The 22,527-nt window shown below is 45.1% G+C and overlaps 1 protein-coding gene across 3 annotated transcripts in view; it reads right to left on the bottom strand.

The window, feature by feature from the left end:
* IGLON5 (IgLON family member 5) overlaps positions 1–22,527 on the bottom strand; it is a 976,255-nt gene that overhangs the window by 47,391 nt on the left and 906,337 nt on the right. For 2 of the 3 annotated variants that reach the window (XM_086929918.1, XM_086929917.1), the window contains exon 7: positions 9,335–9,489. In XM_086929918.1, coding sequence (XP_086786044.1) covers positions 9,335–9,489 — 155 coding nt within the window. The remainder of the gene's footprint in view (positions 1–9,334; positions 9,490–22,527) is intronic. The other variant, XM_086929916.1, reaches the window with a different exon arrangement.

Raw genomic sequence — 22,527 nt, 5'->3', positions numbered from 1 at the left:
TCACTCTAGAATTCTTGTGGCAGTGTGGACTGAGCGGCCCGTTTATTACTGCGGTAAGTGTCCTGTTTATGCCATTTTAGAATTTTAAAGAGTTTGTTCCACAGATCCCTGCTGCTTATATATGACTCCTGTAATAGGTTTTTGGCCGCCTGACTTAGCCTGCCAGTTCCTCGCTTCCATCGCCTCGGCGTAGCCAATCACGATTTACGCTCACCGCCAAGCAGCTCCCCTGAATATCTTTTTGAGATGATCTGGGTTTTTCCTTACTGTCTGACAGCATCAACAAAGCCATTCCAGGGGTGATATCTGTGAGCTGTACGGGTCCGAGAGATGCTCGACCGCTGTATGGGATCCGCGCTGATTGCATAGTCCTAGCAATGATTGCATATGGCATTTCTCTAGCCTCTTTATTACTTTTTTGGACTTCTATGACTTACATGTATGGACGCCGTCCATTGTGATTTAGTCATGAATGTCACCCACCATGCTATATACAAGAATATCATCATTCAAGACACCCTCTTCAATGCTGCATGTCAGGAGACCCTTAGGAATCATGCTTGTCGTGACACACTTATGATTGATGCCTGTTGTGATGTCTTCCTATGAAGACTATTGTGATGTTCTCTTATGTCTTGCCTGTCATAATGCTGACGTAAGTGTCAATGATTGTGACACCATGAATGTCGTCAGCCGTACTGCACTTAAAATGAATGCCTGATGTTATACTTTCAAGGGTGGGACCTGTTCTCATGAATGAAAATTATTGTGATGACATCAAGAAGGTCCCCTGCCATGATACATTCATGCATAGGGCCTTTTGTGATGCTCTCGTTAACATCCTCTGTCGTGATACACTGATGACTATTAACTGTTCGTTTCTGATAAGCGGCGGCTTCTCCTGTTGGGTGGAGGTGCGTCGCCCCACCTGCTGAGGGTGCAGAAAAAGAGAAAACTAAAATGGTAATAAAATAAATTCATGATCATTTTATTTTTCCTCTGCCAGCCCAAGCTGGTTGTGAGGGTGGAGTCATTGCTGCAAAGCTACTGTCTGGCAGCAGGTGATCAGGAGTGGTACACAAGCTTAAAGTGAACAGGTCTTTATTTGCAGGCTGTCTTGTGATGGCTAGCCTGACATCTGCAGTTTAAACATGTCCAACACAGGCTGTCTAAGACAGCTGGGCGGAGACAGCCTGCTCCATCCAGTCCTGGAATTTCTTTCATACTGGTTAACAGCATGAAAGTAGCATCTGGACTGGTTAAGTCAGCTGGCTGGGGCCCGCGCTGGACGACGAGAAGAACACCATGACCGTAGGGCATGCAGCAAGTTAGGTGAATGCCTATTTTTATTTAATTCAATGTAAACTAAATTGCTGATTCACATTAAATTAATGTTTTAAAGTTGACCATTTTAACTTTACATGTTAATGCAATGGATGTTGGCAATTTACTAAGTGTTTATTCAATAACAAGTTTATTTTCACGAGTCGGCACGGCACCTTTTTAACACATTTGCTCGTCTCACCACTTTTAGTTAGTGACAGCCGCCACTGAGCCTGACCTTCCCCTGGTATAATGCCCCTATGAATTTCACCTCTTGTGATGGACTCATGAAGGATTCCTGTTACAATATTTTCAACAAATGTAATCTTTGGGAAAACACTCATGATTGACACGTTTCGCATTGCCTTTGTGAAGGAAGACTGTGATGACATCATGAATGAGCACTGTGATGACATCATGGATGAGCACTTGTAAGGTACCTCGTGTGTGTCATGATGTTCTCATGGACGTGGCTTGTCATGATGACCTTGAGTATGCTTCCTGTTATGGTACGCTCATGAATGAGGACTGTTATGATGCAATCCTGAATGGTGCCCTCTGGAGAAGATTGGATGGGGTGGCCGGTCCTGGCATCGGGCCGCATTCACGCCACTGAAACCCCAGCAATATTTCTGCTTTCTGGAGCCTGTGGCATGAATACTGCAGCCATCTCCATGTCAAGGTAGAGAAAGTAGGATTTATTGGGGCACCATGTTGACTGATGAGTCAGCAAAGAGGAGGTTATCCTCCCATTCTGCTCCTCCAGAGTGGGAGAAAGAGTGGGAGGGAGCTGCCATGCGGTGTCAGGATGGGTAAATACCGCACCCCATTTTTGTTTCTCTCTTTGTTCCCTGATGGTCTGGTGAGATGTATGCACCCCGTGGAATGGGCAGACAGGTGGCACACACTCCAATCTGCCAACAAAGGGGAGGCATAATGCCCACCAGACTACTAGAGAGAAAAGTGGTAGGATAGGGTGCAAGGTTCTTTTTTGCATCAGTTTCCATTGCTAGCCGCCAGACATAATTTCTGCCCCCAGAGAGAGGTAGAATGGGGGGTTGCTCCATCTCTGCCACTGCATATGTCTAAACTAAGTCCAAATGAATCTCAATTTCCTGTCATATGCTATGGTGAATGGCTGCAGTATTCGGGCTGTGGGTTAGCAAGCAACCATGAAACTCTCCCTATCCCGGCCCTTTCTGAAACATACAGACCAGAGGAATCCAGGGTGGTGTGGCATACATCCCAGCACATTTTCTTACCTAGAAGTGGTCCGTACGAAGGTAGCCTAGGCCTCGCAACATACAGCTTTACTACTGGGTAGTCAGATGGTTCCTATCAATGACTGCTTTTTTGATGATGGAACCGATGTGGTGATAGTTGCAGACGTCTGGCCATTGAACAACACATAGTCTTTAATTTGCTGCATGGTCACCACCTAGAGAAATGTCCCTCCCGGCAACAAAAACCTCTCTGACTTGCTGGACCCAGTCCCTGCAGATGACCAAGTGGCATGGTGTGGTGATGGTGGAAACACCTCTACAGCATGGGAACTGTCCCAACCAAAGCACAATGAGATGCCATTGAAATCTCAAAACTGGGGGACTTCTGGGAGGGCAACACATTATGTACATTTCACCAATTAGCAGACACATATATTAACTGAACAAAACACAATTCTACCAGTGCTTGGAGCTGCATCCTGTCTTAGAAGGATCCCATGAAAAATTGCAACACCTGCCAGGTCACGATCTGCAGGCTCACGATTGCCGGCTCACGATCTGCCGGCTCACGATCTGCCGGCTCACGATCCCATAGGGGCACGCATCACTATGGAAAGACATTGCGACAAAGGGATGTTCCGAATCTACTCTATGTTGGTTAACAACACTCAGACCCCATGCCAACTCTCAAAGTGCTCTGGGACCAAGATGTAAGTATCCTGGAGGAAGAAGACTGGGTGGACACTAAAATGTCCCCCAGAGTATTAGTCGTCTCTGCGAGACTGAGGCTGATACAACTTAAATACCTGTATAGGGTATATTATTGTCCCCTGACCCTGAGCGAGATGAAACCAGGTACGGATCCCTGCTGCCCGCGATGAGGTGCAGAGCGGGGAACTTTCTATCATATGATATGGGACTGCCCCAAAATACGAAGGTGCTGGCATCGAAACAGTGATACCCCGCCAAAGGTCGTGAACTGACAAATAGAACAGGTACCCAGGATGATAATACTGGGTCTGATGGATGAGTGGGGAGGTAAAAGTCAAACCAGATTGCTGGTGGCCATGGGCTTCCTCTTAGGCAAGAGAGACCTGGCAAGACATTGAGGGCTAGATGTAGGTATCCAAATACCGGTCGGTAACAGCCGAAAATACTGATTTTCGGCCATTACCGACCGGTATTTAGATACTGAGATGTAGGGCATGTCAAAATACAGATTCGGTAATTTTACCGAATCGGTAATTTTACCGAATCTGTAAAATTCCAGATTAGGTAAGATTACCGAATCTGTATTTTGACATGTAGGTAGCACATTAAACAGTGCTACAGGGCTTTAAGGATTCGTTATTTACCACCAACTATTAGTTGTTGGTAAAAAACAAATTCCTATGTAAATGCAAATATGTACACACATACATGCCCTAAGGGCATGTATGTGTGCCACATGGCACACAAGCACTAATCAGGGGTGCAACAGGGTGTCAAATTGCCACCCTGCCACCCTTGAATTTTTCGGTATTTACAGAATCGGTAATTACCGATTCGGTAATTGACATTCAATCCTATGGGCCTCCAGGCCCACAGGAATCAATGGCAAATACCGAATCGGTAAATACCGATTCGGTAATTACCGAATCTTACCAATTCGGTAAAAAATACCGAATTTTTACCTACATCTAATTTACCAATTCTAAAATACCGAATCGGTAAAATTCGGTATTTTAGAATCGGTAAAAAAGATTTACCTACATCTAGCCCTGAGCTCTGTAAGTGCCCCGACCCGACTGACTGCATGGACACCTGGGATGGTATATACATCGAGAGGATGTCCCACAAATCATACTAAACTGGGGGGTGATTGGCTCAATTGTTCCGACTCTGCCAATAAATAGCTTTAGATTCACATTTCTGAAGTGTGTGTGTATATTTGATTCAGGATTGGTGGGTGCAGAGGGTCCCACATGACGTTTCATATGCTAACCTTGTGATGGAAATGTCATAAGTGCAAACTACGTGTATAAAAGCAATATAACGCGTTATATAAAAAAAAGTCCCAGGCATTTAAGGGGACTATTTGTTTGGTGGAAGTGCACTTAGTGCACAAGCAGAAAGGTGCCACTCAGAGGGAGGGGAACCAAGGGCTCAAGTGGGCTGACCCACCGCCACACACTGAATGCTTTGCTGGGCAGAAGCAAAAAGTGCAGACCAATGGATGAACGGGGCAATGATTGGCCCACCGGGCTCTTTCTATATTTGCTGTATCATGCATTCATTGTAAAATTCATCAGCATACCCTGAATCAACTTAGACCGTATAGTTTCCTGTTGATGCCACTTCAGTAGTTCAATCGGGTCACTTTTGGTAGAAGGGCCTTATCATTGTTAGTGCCGAAAATATGTCACCAAACATCTGCTTCTGTTCAGATGCCGTTGAATGAGCCGCACATCTTTTAGCAAGACACTTAAGATGCATTTATGTTGTTGGTTTATTTGTGATGATCCCTCCTCGATGGGAAGGGTGAATCTAGATCCAAATTTAGCCCAGCTAACCTTGTGCTGATATACTTTCACTCACTCACTCACTCAGTCATTGCACTGAATAGCCAGCAGGAGCCATCAGCCAGGTGCCAGTGGGGAGGGAACTGTGACGTCATGCTTGCACTGACATCAGGTTTTATTGGCAGTACAGGTCTGCCAGGTTATCAGTATTCATCTGCCTTCTTTCTCTCTCCCCACAGGGCCCTGTTGAGCTGCAGGCACTTTACAAGCATCCACATCGTACATATATAGGTACTTATTGCATAGAATTGAATGAGGGTTGCATTTCATGGCGAGCCTCAGTCAGCCAATACAATGGATTCTAATGCATGCTATTTGCACTAATGTATATAATGCACCTTTGTATTTGGATCAGTGTGTCTATGATTCAGAGTTCCACAGTGTCGTTGTAATAACATCCAAAGGATGAAAGCAAGTGCAATCTGATGCCGTGGAAGAAAGTGCACATGGAAAAAGTAATAATGACCAGGGCATTTAGTACATGTTTCAAGTCTTCAAAAGTGTTTATATAAAGTATGCTATCACCACATAATTGTGCATAAAAAAAAACCCAAAGTGGACCTTTTCACCAACCAATCACCCAGTTTCACCCACCGGTCAACAAGTCCAGCAGGAGGAAATATATTCACTGAGTGAATAAAAAATACAAAAAACTTAACGTATATTTGTAAAGCACACATTCACCAAGGGGCTTCTTGCCACTGAACAACAGATGTTTATTATTACCTTACTCAATGGCATGCATTTTATCAACCTCGGAGGGATGAAAGGCTGAGTGGACCCGCCAGGATTTGAACCTATGAAAATGAAGTCAAACACAGGCCACTACAGTGGACACATTAGTCCACTAAACCCCCAGACATAGAATGGTTGCAGTAGAGTTGTATATGGTGTCCATCTTCATGGTGGGTGATCTCGATGACACGCGTCCCTGTGAATGGAAGTACTCCCCATGCAAACACCACGTACCAGCTGGGCTATGGAAGACCTGTCAGTTCTCCTGGCGAACTCACACTGCCTGCAATAAAGTGTGCTGCTGGGTCACAATTCCAAAGTTAATAAAGGGGTGGGGCCAAATTGATATGATCCCACCCCCTACATATCAGGTTCCACCCATTAGCCGCCTGCCACTTATGAGCGGTGGATGTTCGGATCTACTGATCAGGCAAAAAGGCTGATACTCTGACAGCAGGTCAGACAACTGAAAATACCAATAGTTCCTATATTAACCTTCTACTGCAGCAAATCAACGTTGTTTAACTCTTTTTGTGTTTGGGTAAATTATGAAGAGCGCGATGAACCCACAATAACCTTAGTCTTGAAACCGGATAAGGACACCACTAGGTTTGTGTCTTGTAGAGCAATAGCATTATTACATTTTGATGTATAACTGTTTACTTCTATTTTGGCTTCTCTACTGTGTGATGCTGGACACCTACTTATTTCACCTGAGCAATCGGAGTTCATTAAAAATAAAGACACTATGTATAACACCAGACTAGCCTACAGCCTGATTAAAGCATCGTAATGTCAGGGCGCTCGAATGATGCTTCCCTTGCTTGATGCCGAAAGGCTTTCAATAGAGTAGACTGGGGATTCTGAAAAAAAAACTACTACCTAAACAGGCATAGGCCTAAACCATAATAAATACATTATGGCCAACTTTGTTCACCCTATACCAGAAGTAAAAATAAACTGAGAGTGTCCCCCCAAAATTAAGCTAACAATAGGGATACGACAGAGGTGTCCCCTTTACACACTAATATTTGTCCTCTCAATGGAGCCTTATACAAAAAATTAAAAAACAATCTTAAAATAAAAGGTATTGCTCTAGGACGAACTGAATATAAAATAGTTTGTTACAGAGATGACATCCTTTGTTTTTTCATTGAACCGGATACATCTATTCCCACCTTACTGCGGGCTTAGAGTTAGCCACACATACTGTGCCACCTTGGTCAGGTTAGATCAATAGGGGACAACTGAAAATATTATATGAAAGTTTGGTTTTCAGTGGGGCGAATCATCCATCCAATACGTAAGGGTTTGGTGGACAAGGATGATAAAACATACATACTCTTACAATATCCCGCCATTGCTGGAGGTCGTATATAAGCTTCTCTACAGGTGGGGGAAACTGGAGATTTTATGATTAGGCCAAGTGGCAAGATGAACTTCCTTCCTAGCCTCCTATAGATCCTACAAGCCTTACCACTCCAGTCCCTAAGGATACTATTACACAGAAACAGAATAATCTCTTATTTTTCATATGGACGGATAAAACTCCCCAGAGTGCCTAGGAAAGGTGATATATAATATAACCAAAATATAGAAAGTCATTGGAGGGAGGGTGGGAGGAAAGTTTTATTTGAACATTGGACTGTTGGGAGCTCCATTGAAAACAATGGACTGTTCCGGGCTTCTAACTCTGGCATTCCAATGTTTGTTCACAGCTGTTGCTGTGAACATAAGGCCTCAGGGAGCTCGAGTGGATTTCAATCCCATTGGGCTCCGTGAGGCCTTTGTTTTACGAATTAGAACATTCTGCTCTCTAGAGGCGGAATGTTCTAATAGCCCTGGAGGCCTCCGTAGCGTACTCTACCGGACATTAAATGGCCGCTACCTTCGGGGCTGGCCTTTAGCACTGGAGCGGGCCTTTATTGGCCGGTAGAGCACTCTATGTTGGGCTCTTAAGTGATATTATGGCTTCCCTATTGCGACCTGCACTGGATTTGCAACTACTCCCCCCAAGTCACTGCAGGTAGATGTAGGACAAGTCTATTCTCAGGTCCCATTATCAAAATTATTATGGCTACTTGGCTCAACCAACATACTTCTGAAATATTGGGACATCTTAACTGGTAAAAAGAACATGGCTGCATTCACATCTCCTATGACTCCATTCACGTTCAATCTGGATTTTTCTCCCAGGATTTGGGATGTTGGAATTAAACTTTTAACAATGGGAACCCAATGAGATTGGGATACCTGTTTTTGCAGATGGGGCAACACTAGACAGAGAAACATGTACTGAATGTTGTAATCTCCAGTCCCATGATGGATTTGGTTAACCCAGTTATTACACTGAATATGAAATAGACAAGTACAATTGAGGACCACTAGGGATCACACCCCGTTGCAAACCTTGTTCTATGATAAAATATGGAAATAAGGAACGTCTCTATTGTATTCAACTCTATTACTGCTACTCACAGACAAAACTACCTACCTATATTGCTAAGTGGAATGAAGAGTTAGGGAAACCTATTCTGAAGATCTTGGTGAAAATTTGGGCAAGAGCTGCATAATCCTCGTTATGTGTCCAACTTGAAGAAAACTCATATAAAATATTAACGAGCTGGTACTTTACCCAAGCCTAGAATCCATAAATGGAAGCTCAGAACTATGCTTGAAGGGATTTGGAGAGCAGGGAAGCATGATTCACATGTGCTGGACCTGCCCAAAGATCTAAGAATACTTGGAAATTATTATCACAAGCGTGCAGGAAATCACTGGGATCATACGCCTTTTAGACCCAACAGTACTTATACTGGGGAGGGACTCTATCTATCCTACCACTACTCATTCAGGCAAACGCCTCACACATTTACTACTCGCACTAGATTATCCCAAGCACTATTTTGGAAACAAGAATTGACACCCACATTCATGTCAGGTGTTAAAACATTAGCTCAATTTATGGAAAAATTGACAGCATTGATTCATGACCCTATGTACAAACTTGGGAAAGCATGGACCCCCTCCATATCTGCAGAGAAGGCCCGACAAGTTGACCCAACATCTTCTGAACTCAGGCATTGATTGGATGGCGTAAGATGCTTCTTCATCATCTGATGATTAGAATAGCAGTTGTTTTGGAAGTGAAAACTTTCCTTTTGTATGAAAATTGAGTCAATTTTCTTAACACAACTTGTGAATCTTGTGAAATGTATAACAAAGTGTGCAAATGCGATTTGTTTGACTTCTGTGGAATAAAAATAAAAATGTATAACATACAAATTCTTCATATTTCTTGCTCAACGTCTACAATCTTTATAGATTAACGCCTATCAAAATCGGCAGTCAAACACTGTAGAGTATTGTATTTAACTTCGCATTTACACAGCATACTACAACCACTGGTATGGCCCATAGCATGGGATAACAGACAAATGCTGTACTCATGATGTGCTGTGTATAGTGACAGGACACCTGAAGAATACGTACTGTACAACCGCATGGTGGCGTTGGAGGCTCCGAGTTTGTTGCTAGCGAGGCAGGTGTAGTTTCCATAATGCAGTGCACTGACGTTGGAGAAGACGAGCAAGGATCTGGTCCTCTCGGTCTGGATCTTCATCCCTTCGCTAGCACCAGATAGTCTGCTGGAAGGAGAGGAGAGGGCAAATACAGGATTAGTCACTGTGATCGTCTGGACTCTTCTTATTGTCTGGCAGCCGCAGCACAGACCTCTTCGCTTTCCTTAGCAGTCATGGTAAGTCAACACTCATGAGAACTCAGGGGCAGATTTACAAGCCCCTTGAGCCTCCTTGTGCCGCCATTGCGCCACTTTTTTTGGCACGTGTGAGTAATTAAGGAGTAGGCCCTTAGAACTCCAGGACCTGGGTCCATATATCAATACAAATAAGCATTGGTCCGAGTTCACATATGACTTATGTGCTATGTGTGGTCTATATTATATTGGTCTGACACTCACCACAAAATCATTTATCATGAGTAAACTCACATTAGTACAATAAAACAAGAAGTAGAAAGATTTCTATGCATTTATTTCTGCATAGTCAGTATTAACATGAGGCAACAGTTACCCTTCTAGCGTACTTCGTGGGTCGAAACGTAGACTACGCCATCCCAGCACACCATAGGACATAAAGAAACTTATTTATTAGACCTATGACTGATGCAACTTTGGAACCTTGTATATGTTGATTGTAAAGGCGTTCTTTATTTTAAAGTGATGTTTCAAAAAAGTCACACCACCTTTACCCGGTCCCTCACAACCTCCACACGTTCCCTTCCCTTCCCATCGAGAGCACTCTGAAATGTAATGACTTAACAATTGCATTCAAGTACCTCTGTATGTTTTGAATAATTTGATATAACTTAACTGATTAAGGCACGCAAACAATACTATTGCGTTAATACTGATTATGCAGAAATAAATGCATAGAAATCTTTCTACTTCTTGTTTTATTGTACTAATGTGAGTTTACTCATGATAAATGATTTTGTGGTGAGTGTCAGACCAATATAAAATAGACCACACATAGCACATAAGTCATGTGTGAACTCGGACCAATGCTTATTTGTATTGACTTTTTTTGACGCAGCGACGGCGCAAACAATGTGATCAATTAACAACGTGATGAATCTAGGGAGATGCATCACATTGTAAAGCCCTGTGTCACTTTATACCTGCGCCAGGTATAATGTATGCAGGCAAGGGGTTCCTGTGCAAAAAGCCATTTCACGGCGTCACTCTACGCCTTCACTGAGCAAAATCCCTACGCCTGCTCAGACCAGGCGTAAGACATGACCCATGGCTTTTTGAATGGGATTAACCCATCTGTTATGGCACTTTGCTGGAGTTGCGTCACTCCAGCGATGCTTCACTCTTGTGCCAACAGATGCGTCAGTAATTTTGACGCATATGTTAATCCTTGTGCCATTGTACGCTGTATTGTAAATACAGCGCATCCATGGTGGTGCAAGGACATTTGGCACTGGCGCAAGGAAACTGATGTATCTGCAAATGCGTCAGTTCCTTGTAAATCTGCCACTGAGTCTCAAATCGGAAACCTGTGGTATAGGCTAAATCACTTACTTCAGCTAATGAGGTGCAATGTTAGCATGCTTCCACTGTTTAAAAATAAAAATTTCAAAGCTTGGAATAAAATCAGCTTTACTTGCCATGTGCCAGATCCTGGCCCAAGTTTTGTCTCATCGTCTTTGACTAAAGTCCCTCATGTGCATCACATGTGTCCGTGTAACCATGTTACAACATGTTATGTCTACTGGTATGTTTATTGCGAGCAATGGTCCCCTCAGATGTCTTATAGTGCATCTCTTAAAGATATACAGCATGATCACTTTAAGCATTGAATGCAATCAGAGGTAAGAGCAGTACAAACACAACAACACTGTCTATGCGTAAAAAGATATATCAATAGCTTACTTTGCAACATATGGGAAGATAAACAGTCATTTTGGTTACAGTGATGTAACCCCAGCGTGGTACTCAAAAAACACAAGTCCAAAATCGACAAAAAGTTAGAGCAAATTTGCGATTCCTTGTGTGTGTTTTTGTCAACAAACAGCAGCCTTTGGTTTCAATTAATGTCGCACAGTTTGTTTGTTGTAATTTTGTCGACAATGTTTCGACTACCGAATGGGATGAAAGGATCTCATCAGGAGAAAGGACTGGGGCATCTGAAAGAACTCATAAAGAGAAGTAAGCCAATAGTCTGTGGAAAAAATTAGGGATGAGGGTATGCCACATGGAAAAACAACCGAGGGCGTGGTGGAGGATAAGTTTCCACCCGCTTATCCTCGTGACGCCATTACGCCGTTGGTAATGTTTTCTGTGTGGCATACACAGGTTGCAGGTACTTGCAACACAATGGAACCTTAATGGATCCCTTTTCCCCTAGACAATTGGCTTACTTCTGCTTATCAATTATTTCAGATTAAGCTGTATATCCACAAGCGATGTGCTAGAAGCTCTAGAGCAGAGGTCTTCAAACTGTGGGGCGCGCCCCCCTGGGGGCCGTGGCTGCGTTTCTAGGGAGGCGCAAATGGCTCACAAGTAAAGTACTTGTAAATGAAGGTTGCCTGGAAGCGCAACTTGGCCCGTTTCCAGGCTGTATTCATTTACATGCAGCCTTGAATTGGTTAAAAAAAGCATACACTGGGACCTCATAATTTAAAAGAATGCATTTCCATCGGATTAGCTTAAATTGCATTTAATTTTCGTCTATGGTGTCTGTATTATTTTATATGCAGGTAACAGAAAATGGTGGCGGGGTCAAAAACGTGGCTATAAAGAAGAAAATATTCTTATACCCCTAGATTCATCAAAGTCCCGTTTTGCGAGTCCGTAATAGCGATTATTAAGGATTCGCTATTACAGACTCGCAAAACGGGATTCATGTACAAATCGCAATTTATTTTGAGATTCCTACAGATTCCTTATTTGCGATTAGCTAAATTCTCAGAATCTGGCCCTTTGCAAGCCGATTTTACGTTGATGAATCTGGCCGTAAGTGTTGTGTTTTTCACTTTCAGGTAATGGCATATAAAATAATGTAGAAACCTTAACTGAAAAATAAATAGAAGGTATGCAGATCAGAAAGAAATACATTCTTTTACATTCTCAAATTTCATTTGAGTATTGTGACCACTGCAGAAGGGAGGAATAATGGCTTATGTATTTATAGTGCTACACGGTCCCAGCTTGGAGCAGAAAGCACGGCGAGTTATTATTTAAAAATTGTGTTATACCCTGCATAAGGTAGACTGCTGCAAAATAATTTGGTGTTTTAAGATGAGGCAAGCGCTTTCAACATATATAATTTAGTAATAGGTAAACTATACCTAGTGAAACATTTGTCTATTAAAAGTACACTTTCTAGAACTCAGCTTTAAATACCCTGACATTTGGGAGGAAATTTACCAAGATTGTGTGCCGTGTTTGCGTCACCAGTACAAAATCTTTTTTTCCCCAATTTACTTTCCAGAGCTAAAATTGTTTAGCACTGGAAGTAACGGGAAAGAAATGCGAAACAGTACATGGCGCTGCTATGCATTACTTTGCTTCATGGGGTGCAGCACGTGTGGTCCATGCGTGTTTGCATGCAACCACCCAAGGGAGCATATTACCAAGCAATAGCGATAATTATCGCTATTGCTTGGTTAGCGTGAAAAAATTATCGCTGAGCTGCGGCGATTTTTATCGCAGATAAACCTTGGTATTACCAAGGTTTATTGCAAATGCGATAAAATTCGTCCGCAATGCATGAATATCGCTGAAAAGTCAGCGATATTCATGCATTACCGAGCTAATGCTCCTAGCCATGTTATCCACCTCCCATTGGATAACATGGCTAAGAACTGCTATGGGCAGGTGTTAGCTTTTGGAGATATTCGCGCCTAGCGCGAATATCTCCAAAAGTTGGTAATAGGAGATAGCGATGTTAGCGACTGTTTTCAGTTGCTAACATCTTGGCACGCCCACTTTGCATGTCATTAGTGATAAATATCACTGACATGCAAAGTGGGGCCCAAGATGGTCACTATCTCCTACTAGCTGTCGCTAACTGGTGTTAGCGACAGCTAGGTAAAAGGGAGATAATTTTATCTCCGCTTTCTTGGCTTTGAAAGCCAAAAAAGCGGAGATAAACCCCCTTGATAATATGCCCCAAGGTTTTTCACCCTAAACCCAATTTACTAAATAAAGTGGATTGGATTTAGTGAGAAAAAAACTGCACCATTTTCAAGTAGGCGCAAGGAAGGAGAAATGCTTTAATTTCTCCTTCCTTTTCCGACTTTGCACGTGAGCAGCATTTTACAGCACAGATACACAGTGGGAAAATGGTTAAAGTGAGTCTGTGCATTGCGTTTTGTAATGGAAGGATTCCTTCTAGTACGGAACCTATGTAGGCTGACAGAGATATCTTTGCACCATGGCACAAAGGTGTGTCTGTGGTGCACAGCAGCTGATTTCAGCGCTGGCGCTAATGAGAGGGGAAGAGATTGCCTATTTTAGTAAATAGGGTGCTCTCCTCCTCTCTTCTGATGAAGTATCGCAGCACAGCATTTGCAGATGCTGCAGAGCGCTACATGAAAAAAATAGTAAATATGCCCCTAAATATAAAAAAAAGAATAGCTCATTGTTCACATGAAGCCTCAGGTACCTCAATCAATTAAATCCTAAACTGGCTTCGAAACTGCCTTTACATATGGTGATTAACCTATTGCACACATTTGCATTCTTTCAGGTAGCAAGCACCCTGGTGAGAAAGACTGTTTCCTCCTTAGCTCTGTGTCCCTTCATGAGCTTCACAGCACAGGAAAACTCCTCCCCCAACCTCCCTTCACTTTTACACAGAGGCACTCCAAGGGCCACAGCAATTGCTCAGAGGTGGTTGTGTTAAGTATGGGAACTGCTTTTGTAAAATGAAAAAATCATGGGGCATGTGGCTCCCCTTAGATCCGGTTCGCTTCGACCTCTATTAGCATGCAGATGTCCTTCAAGGTGAGCAGAGGGGATGACAGGGAGAAGGCCAGCAGGGTCTCAGGAAAGCAGTGAGCTCCTTAGACAGCATCAAAGAGATAGCTCAGAGTAAATGGTGCTATATGGGGGGTCATTTTGTAGATTACAAATGATAGAGACAGCTACCTCAGAGAGATGCCTGGAGAAAGTTTGGGGTTTTTTGCTGCCTTGTTTTTTTTTAGTGCAGCAGGTGCAGTTGCATTTGGGATCTCGGCTTACAACACTCAAATTATGGGCCTTAGTGTTTTTGGTCCATTTCAGTTTTCGTTTAATATATTTTTACTTTCATAATTCTCACACATAGCGTAGATTACGTGTTACAGAAAAATACCCCTGAAATGATCTCCTAAGCACCGCCCTGGAGCTCAGCCCTGCCCCTTCCACTTCAAAATATTTTGCTTGGGGGGGTGGAGGAGCCCAGAGCAAAAAAGTTTGAAGACCTCTGCTGTAGAGGATCATTGTTCTCAATAATCGATGATTCACCCAGGTTCTTCTTGGCTTAAAGGGGGTCTTTTGTTTTCCAAAAGATGGTCAATTTGTATGTCACCTGGGAGGGTATCCTGACGTCAGAGAAGAAAGGGATCTTTAGAAGCGCCAGTTTTTGAAGTTTTATGTGAAACCTTTTTGAGTAGCTCAAGTAAATCTATGTGAAATGGCAAAAAATGAGCATGATCATGTTCATTGAATTGCAGAGGTCTGTGCTGAAGAGTGAGACGGGGGTCATGACCCCCCTAGAGTTTGCTTACAGGCAACTAAAAGCCATGCAATCCACGGTGAAGCCCACCCAGGCCCAAAAACTATATAGGATTCCCCCACAGCTGAAGCGAGGTAGGCGGTAGGTTGTAACGGAACCTACAATGTGGTGGGCTGTACAGAGATGACATATTTCCAAGCTGAGCTTGGTCATCATGCTGTAAGATCCCACTCCTCACCATGTGCAGCACAACTTTGGAGGAATCCCCCTCATTAAAAGGGTCACTACACCCACTCACTTGAGCCCAGGTTGGACTCATCACCCTTCCTTAGGGGAGACCAGACATGGTAATGCTGGTACATGGAAATGATGGATACATAGATCATGTGCTGCCTCAAGCAGGGCTAAGAGTCCTGGTAACTGCAGAGCATGGCACATATAACAAGCATTGGCAAAGCCAATAGGCCTGGCTCGCATAGTGATTTACTAATCACACCCATCGGTCTTGACCGTACTTGTGTGCAGCTGGGGAAGCCACTGGGAAGCAGCAATGACCCAGCTTCAGGGTAGAAGTGTCAGCGGGTCTGCCCCCTGTGCGAGGAGAGCACCGGTGCCAGGGTCCTGGAGCTGATGGGCAGGTAGTAAACCAAAACTCACTGAAGCAACATGCCAAGAAGTGTCCAAGCAGCAGGGAGAGGAGTGTTAAGATTCTGAATGTGAGATGACTGACATTCATTTTTCAGAAAAATTAATAAATTCTATTATTGTCAATACTTATCAAATCAGAAATAGTCACCCTTGCATCCCCAAACAGCCAATAAAAAGGCAATAAGACGAGAATACTCCTGCAGTCTGCTCCAAGATGTGATTGACACAGTCTCAAGTTAATGGCTGAAGGGTCCTGAGTCAAAAAAGCAAATGGATGAAGGAGGCTGATCCAATGTTCAGTATGGGGCCGATTACGATGTGGCTGCATCAGAATATGCCAGAGAGATTCCTTTCCGAATGCCTCATTCCAATAGAGTTGGTTGGAAAGAAATCCGACTGGTCATTCCGGCTGGCTTCTGACAAAATCGGAAAGTGGCCAGTAATCCCAAGGGGGGCTCTTTCCGCTCTAGGGATTCTGATGTTGGGTTTTGGCAGTCTTTCCATGCCGGCCTTTCTGATACAGAAAGGCTATCAGAACTCGCATTTGGGGGTCCCCATCAAGACCCCCTTTGGCGCACAGCCTCCGCTTGGAGGCTGAAGGGGGGGGGGGTGAATTGCACCTCCCATTTTACAATGGGAGCAGGCATTCCGGCACAATCAGCCCCTACGTGTGTATATTACAAGTTTTAAAAAAATGTCTAGCATTTGTCACACCTACAAACCAAGTAAAAAGATTATAATATAACACTCTGTCCATTCTGGAATGAGACATTTTTGTCTCATTCAGATTTGGGCACAAAGTGAAAAAGCTGGTGTAAAATCCTTTTTGTGCCCTGTTTATTTACTTTGCCCCACTATCAAAGCTGTGCCAACACCGTTCGTGCCTGATTTTTTGTGGTGACGATTTCTCAGTGTCCTGTCTGGCTGGATGGAATTGCACATGCCAGGCTCTGCGGAAGCAGCAAAACACAAGGCACAATAATCCCTGCAAAAAAGTTTCTTGAAAGATACTTCCCATCATGCACTGCAAATGTAACAATCCATTCCGCACCCAAAGGACATTTGGACACGGGTATTTTTGCACCTACTGTTGCTACCATGCTTGAAATGAGGTTGATAGTATGTTGATGAAATCCTCGGCTATGTTTCCAGAGTACATGCGTTCTGATCTTGGCCTCTATATTTGAGCAAATTGTGTGATTCACAGTAAATGATCTCATCCAGGCGGGCAACTAGAGGGGGCAGGGGGGTGGGGGGCTGACAAATATTTCGGAGGGGGGGGAGGCTAATTCTTCCAACCATAGGCAGAGTGACTGAAAGAAGGGGTGGAAACACAACAACGCCTAATTTACAAGTAAATGGTCTTTTAAATATCTGGTAAGTAATCGGGTGCGGCTGCAATTAGATGCCCGCAGAGCTGTGTCAGCCCGGGCTGACACACACGATGGGGGGCGGGTGGGGTTGGGGGGAAGCCTGATCTCATCCATTAGTGGTACCCCTTACCTGCCAAAACTGGCAGCACTTTAAAAAATATATATAAATAAATGAATGTAATCTTGATGTTTTTTGGCCATCCTTGTAACCAAGGAAGCCTGTGGTGGTGGTGGTGAGGGTGGGGAGGATATGGGGTGGGGGGTCTGGCCACTCCACCTTCCTGCCACCTCTGTTGTGTTTGGTGGTGGTGAGGATATGGGATGGGGGTCTACTCTGGCCACTCCACCTTCCTGCCACCTCTGTTGTGTTTGGTTGTGGTGAGGGTGGGAGGGTGTGTGGGGTGGGGGTCTGCCCCTCCTCCCCCTGCCACCTCTGTTGCGTTTGGTGGTGGTGAGGGTGGGCGGGGGGTCTGGCCACTCCACCTTCCTGCCACCTTTGTTGTGTTTGGTGGCGGTGAGGGTGGGAGGGCGTGCAGGGTGGTGGTGGGGGGGGGGGGGGGGGGGGGTCTGGCCCCTCCCCCGTGCCTCCTCTCGTGTTTTTCCATGTGACGCCTGCACTCGTACATTAAGTCAGGCGGTAAGCGTGATTGATAATTAGGCCTCGACAGCGAGTGTAATTTTATGCGGGAGCATGAAGCACAGGAATTTATATCCCCTCGCCAAACACCGCTTTACATCCGGATCCTGAATATTAATGGGAGATTAATGATGCGGGTAACTCGGAGTTATAAACTTTCTTGGGGCTGATTTACAAAGAGGGGGTCACAGTCTAACAGTCACAGTAGCGCCTGTGTCTCGGCTCAGTGCGCTAGAACCACATCCAAGAGGCCGCATCTCCAGAGACGGGGGAGGGGCGAGGAGGAGCTGGGGGGAGGGGGGCAAGCTCTGCACCTGATGTCTAATGAGGGGAGATGCGGGGACTGGGAGGGGAGAAGGGTGACCTGGCTGAGCTATCAAAATGCGGGGTAGAAATAGAGTCGAGCAAGGGGGGTGTTTGAGAGAGAAACCTTTGACTAGTATTAATGCATCTGGAGCAAGTATGGGGAAGAGTGCAGCGCTTAATTTGTAAAAACAGAAAACAAAACATAAGTGCCAGGAGGCCACTGCGTCATGCACTGAGGAGTGTGGCTCAATGGTTAGAGCGGCAGACCCTGATGCAGAGTTCTGGTCCGGGAGCAGGGTTCAATTCCCGCCTCGGCGGGTCTTGGGCTCATAATTCCTCGGACCTGATTTCTCGCCTCGGTGCCTATTCTAATCATGGGTCCCACGCTGCAACTCTGGGCAATAGCTTGCTTAACCTCCACACCGGCCCCAACAGCGCTGTGGATGCCTGGCTTCACCCTGGGGGTGCCCAGGAGTGGACACTTCACAGGGAAAGCCAGGAGGGGTTCCACAGCGGTATGAGTAATAGCGCCAGGAAACCGCTTGGTGACAGTGCGCTCTACAAATACCTTGACATTTACATTTACATTTACATTTACATGCACCACCTGTTGACCCTACCAGCACTTCCATTAACAGTACCAACACAACCACCCGTTGACCCTACCAGCACTGCCATTAACAGTACCAACACAACCACCCGTTGACCCAACACCAGCACTGCCATTAACAGTACCAACACAACCACCCGTTGACCCTACCAGCACTGCCATTAACAGTACCAACACAACCACCCGTTGACCCAACACCAGCACTGCCATTAACAGTACCAACACAACCACCCGTTGACCCTACCAGCACTGCCATTAACAGTACCAACACAACCACCCGTTGACCCAACCAGCACTGCCATTAACAGTACCAACACAACCACCCGTTGACCCTACCAGCACTGCCATTAACAGTACCAACACAACCACCCGTTGAACCTACCAGCGCTGCCAATGACAGTACCAACACAACCACCCGTTGACCCTACCAGCACTGCCATTAACAGTACCAACACAACCACCCGTTGACCCTACCAGCACTGCCATTAACAGTACCAACACAACCACCCGTTGAACCTACCAGCGCTGCCATTAACAGTACCAACACAACCACCTGTTGACCCTACCAACTTTGCCAATGACAGTACCAACACAATCACCTGTTTACCCTACCAGCTCTGCCAATGACAGTACCAACACAACCACCCGTTGAAACTACCAGCGCTACCATTAACAGTACCAACACAACCACCCGTTGAACCTACCAGCGCTGCCATTAACTGTACCAACACAACCACCCGTTGAATATACCAGCGCTGCCATTAACAGTACCAACACCACCACCAGTTGAACCTACCAGTGCTGCCATTAACAGTACCAACACAACCCCCTGTTGACCCTACCAGAGCTACCAATAACAGTACCAACACAACCACCCGTTGACCCTACCAGCGCTGCCATTAACAGTACCAACACAACCTGTTGACCCTACCAGCGCAGCGTCAGGTATAATGTATGCAGGGTGGGCGTTCTGTCACAAGGAAGCCTCGTAACAGCGACGCAGTGAAATCTATAAGGTTTCACTGTGGACTTTTATGATGCCCCTGAGTGAAAACCTTACGCCTCCTTGTAGCAGGGCTAAGGAGTGACACAGCACAGCAAGTATAGGCCGCCCGAGCAGTGCCAGAGTTGCATCGCGTTTACGACAAGACTCCAGCACTGAGTCACCTTTGCGCTGACAGATGCGTCACGCATCTGTCTATCCTCGGTATTGCAAATGCGGTGCATCCATGGTTGCGCAAGGGCTTTTTTTATGTGTTGCATTTTAAATGGTGCATCCCTTATAATATGCAGGGATGTGCTATTTCTTGTAAATCTGCCCTTTGGTATCTAAATCATGCAACAAGCATGCTGTAAAAAAAGATAGTCTCTTTAAAATTAAAAAAAGGTATTTCTTTAACACATGGAAGCGTTTCACCTCAATAAATAAGATTATTTTTGTACAGCTCACACCCTGACCTCACGTATTGGAAGTTGTGCTCAGATCTGATAACTGATTAAAATCCGACTCTGTCAAATAAAATCACAGAAGCTGGTCAGTGAGGAAGGTAGGATTGGTCTCAGGTATTCTTGTTTCATATTTTGGAATTTACCCACTAAGGGGCCGATTCCGATCTCGGTCGGAAGGGTACCGAATCGGGGTCGGCAGTAGCGGATCAGATTCGGAGGCTGAAGTTCCGTCCGGTTCGTACACGGGTCCGGACGCCGAAGTACGATGCAAACAAGCGCGAAATCTCCGTCCGAATTGTTTCCAGGTCCGAACCACTCCACCCGACTCTGTTGCAAGCAAACCGTGGCGCGCAATGAAGACGTTTCACGACTGAGCTAGTACGATGCTCGATTCGGACAGCCTGATCGAGTTGGAGCCTGCGGATCGAAATAGCTCCCGGAGATGGACTTTGGGGGTCCGCATCGGACCCCCTGTTACCCCTAGCCTTACGAATCAGACACAAAGGGGCAGACCCATGGGTCTCCCCAACACAGGCATGTACGGTGCGGATGCCACTGACCCGTACCCACTGTAGGGGACGCATTTGTCCGCAACGTACACACTCAGTCAATGGGAGCCCGTGTACGCTCTGTACGACCGGCTCCCATTGACTTCTATGCGAGTCCGACTGAACTGAGTCCGACAGCATATGGCCGCATCGTACTTGCTCGGTCGTACTGCAGGAGTCCGGAACGGTCGGAAAACACCCCAGATCCGGCTCGGTCGGAGTGATTTCCAACCTAGATTTGAATCGGCCCCTGGCTTTCTCCTTCTCTATCTACCCTTAATACCCCAGGTTTATATTTCGTTTTTAATTCTTAACTCATCATGGTAGAGTGTGGGTGTCAGACAGACGACACATTTAAGCTGGGTTCATTTTGGGCTCGAAGGCAAGAGGACCTCTAGCTGAGCCAGAGTAAGGTCTCTTGCTCGATCCGGCTTGAGGTTTAAGTGGCTTTCTCACCTCTATGAAATATTTAAAGGTTGTAAATAAAATGATGAAGGGGAGGGGAGATGTGAAAAAGGCATTTAAATGCCTAAAGGGTGTAAGCAAAGAGACTGGTAAGAGGAAGGAATGAGAGACAATTAAATGGATATATGTAACTACATTCAGGATACTACATCTATATACCACTACATCAGTGTTAGAAATGAGGTCTCTAGTTGGTAGTCGGTATGCGCCCTGTCCAAGTAGGGACCCATATTCTAGTCAGGGTAAGGGTATTACATAGCTAATATAAACCCTGCTCATCCCCTTGGTAGTTCTGCATGAGCAGTAAGCCTTATTTCAGAGCAAAACACACACACAGTGAAAACACTACAAATGGACACCTCAGCAGTTTAGAAAAAGAATCAATCTTTATCTAAGGAAAACAAGACCAGAATGAAAAAAATCCAACATACATAAGCAAAAATATTACTTTTAAAAGGTTAATCTAGTTCAGTCCATAGAAATCTATGGATGCATGGTTTTAGCACAAAGTACCTCTGATGTGTCAAAATTAGAAAGAAAAGCCAGCCGCAGAGGAGGTGAGGTGCCGGAAACTAAAAGCTATGCGTCAGTTCCTTAGTCCCAGAGGAATGGAGGTATCAGTTCTGTCTGCTAGGTAGGAGAAGTGTTGCGTTGATTGCTTATTGTGAGGGGAGGTGAAGAGTTGATTTCTGGACACGTGTCCCTGGGTCCCTACTGAGGAGCTATGTTGATGGAGAACTTGGGGCACAGGTGCGATATGTCAAGATCAGGATGTGCTGGGTCCATGCGGTGACGAAAAAGGTGGTAGTTTGATTTTCGAGACGAGTCGCAGGTGATGCCTCGCTTTCTTCAGCAGCACAGTAGGGTCTGCTTGTGAGTCAGGAAGGGTGCCTTAGACGTCAGAGAGACAGAATTCAGGACTTGGGCTGCGGTGATCTTTCAGCAGCAGGGCAGGCACTTTGTCGATTCTTCAGCCGCACCACGGCGATGCATTGGTTTTTCAGCTGCACGGCGGTGCTGTGTCAGGAAAAACAGATGGTGAAGGTCGGTGCATGGATTCTCTTCTCTCTTTGCAGTAAAACCACCTCCAGGAAGGGCCTAGAACTGGATTTGTCACCACTTGGCCAATCAGAACTTCCCACAGAGGAGTTCAGGAGCTGCAGGTGAAGACTTTGATGACCCAGAGACTTCTTAACAGGAGGCAAGCACACACAATCCCTTGGAGAACCTTGACAAGCAGGATACAGAAAAGTACAGTCCTTTTCCAGTGCCCAAGACAGAAGCAGGAAGCAGTAAGCCTGCATACCACAGCAACAAGCAGAGCAGCAGTTCCCCTCCTACAGCCTCTCCAGCTCATCTTCTTGGCAGAATCTCCTCTTAGTCCAGAAGTGTTCTGAAGTC

The sequence above is a fragment of the Lissotriton vulgaris genome, chromosome 7 (assembly GCF_964263255.1).
Source record: "Lissotriton vulgaris chromosome 7, aLisVul1.2, whole genome shotgun sequence".
NCBI lineage: Eukaryota > Metazoa > Chordata > Amphibia > Caudata > Salamandridae > Lissotriton > Lissotriton vulgaris.
The sequence above is the reverse complement of the archived record's forward strand: the minus strand, read 5'-3'. Positions and strand labels throughout refer to the sequence as shown.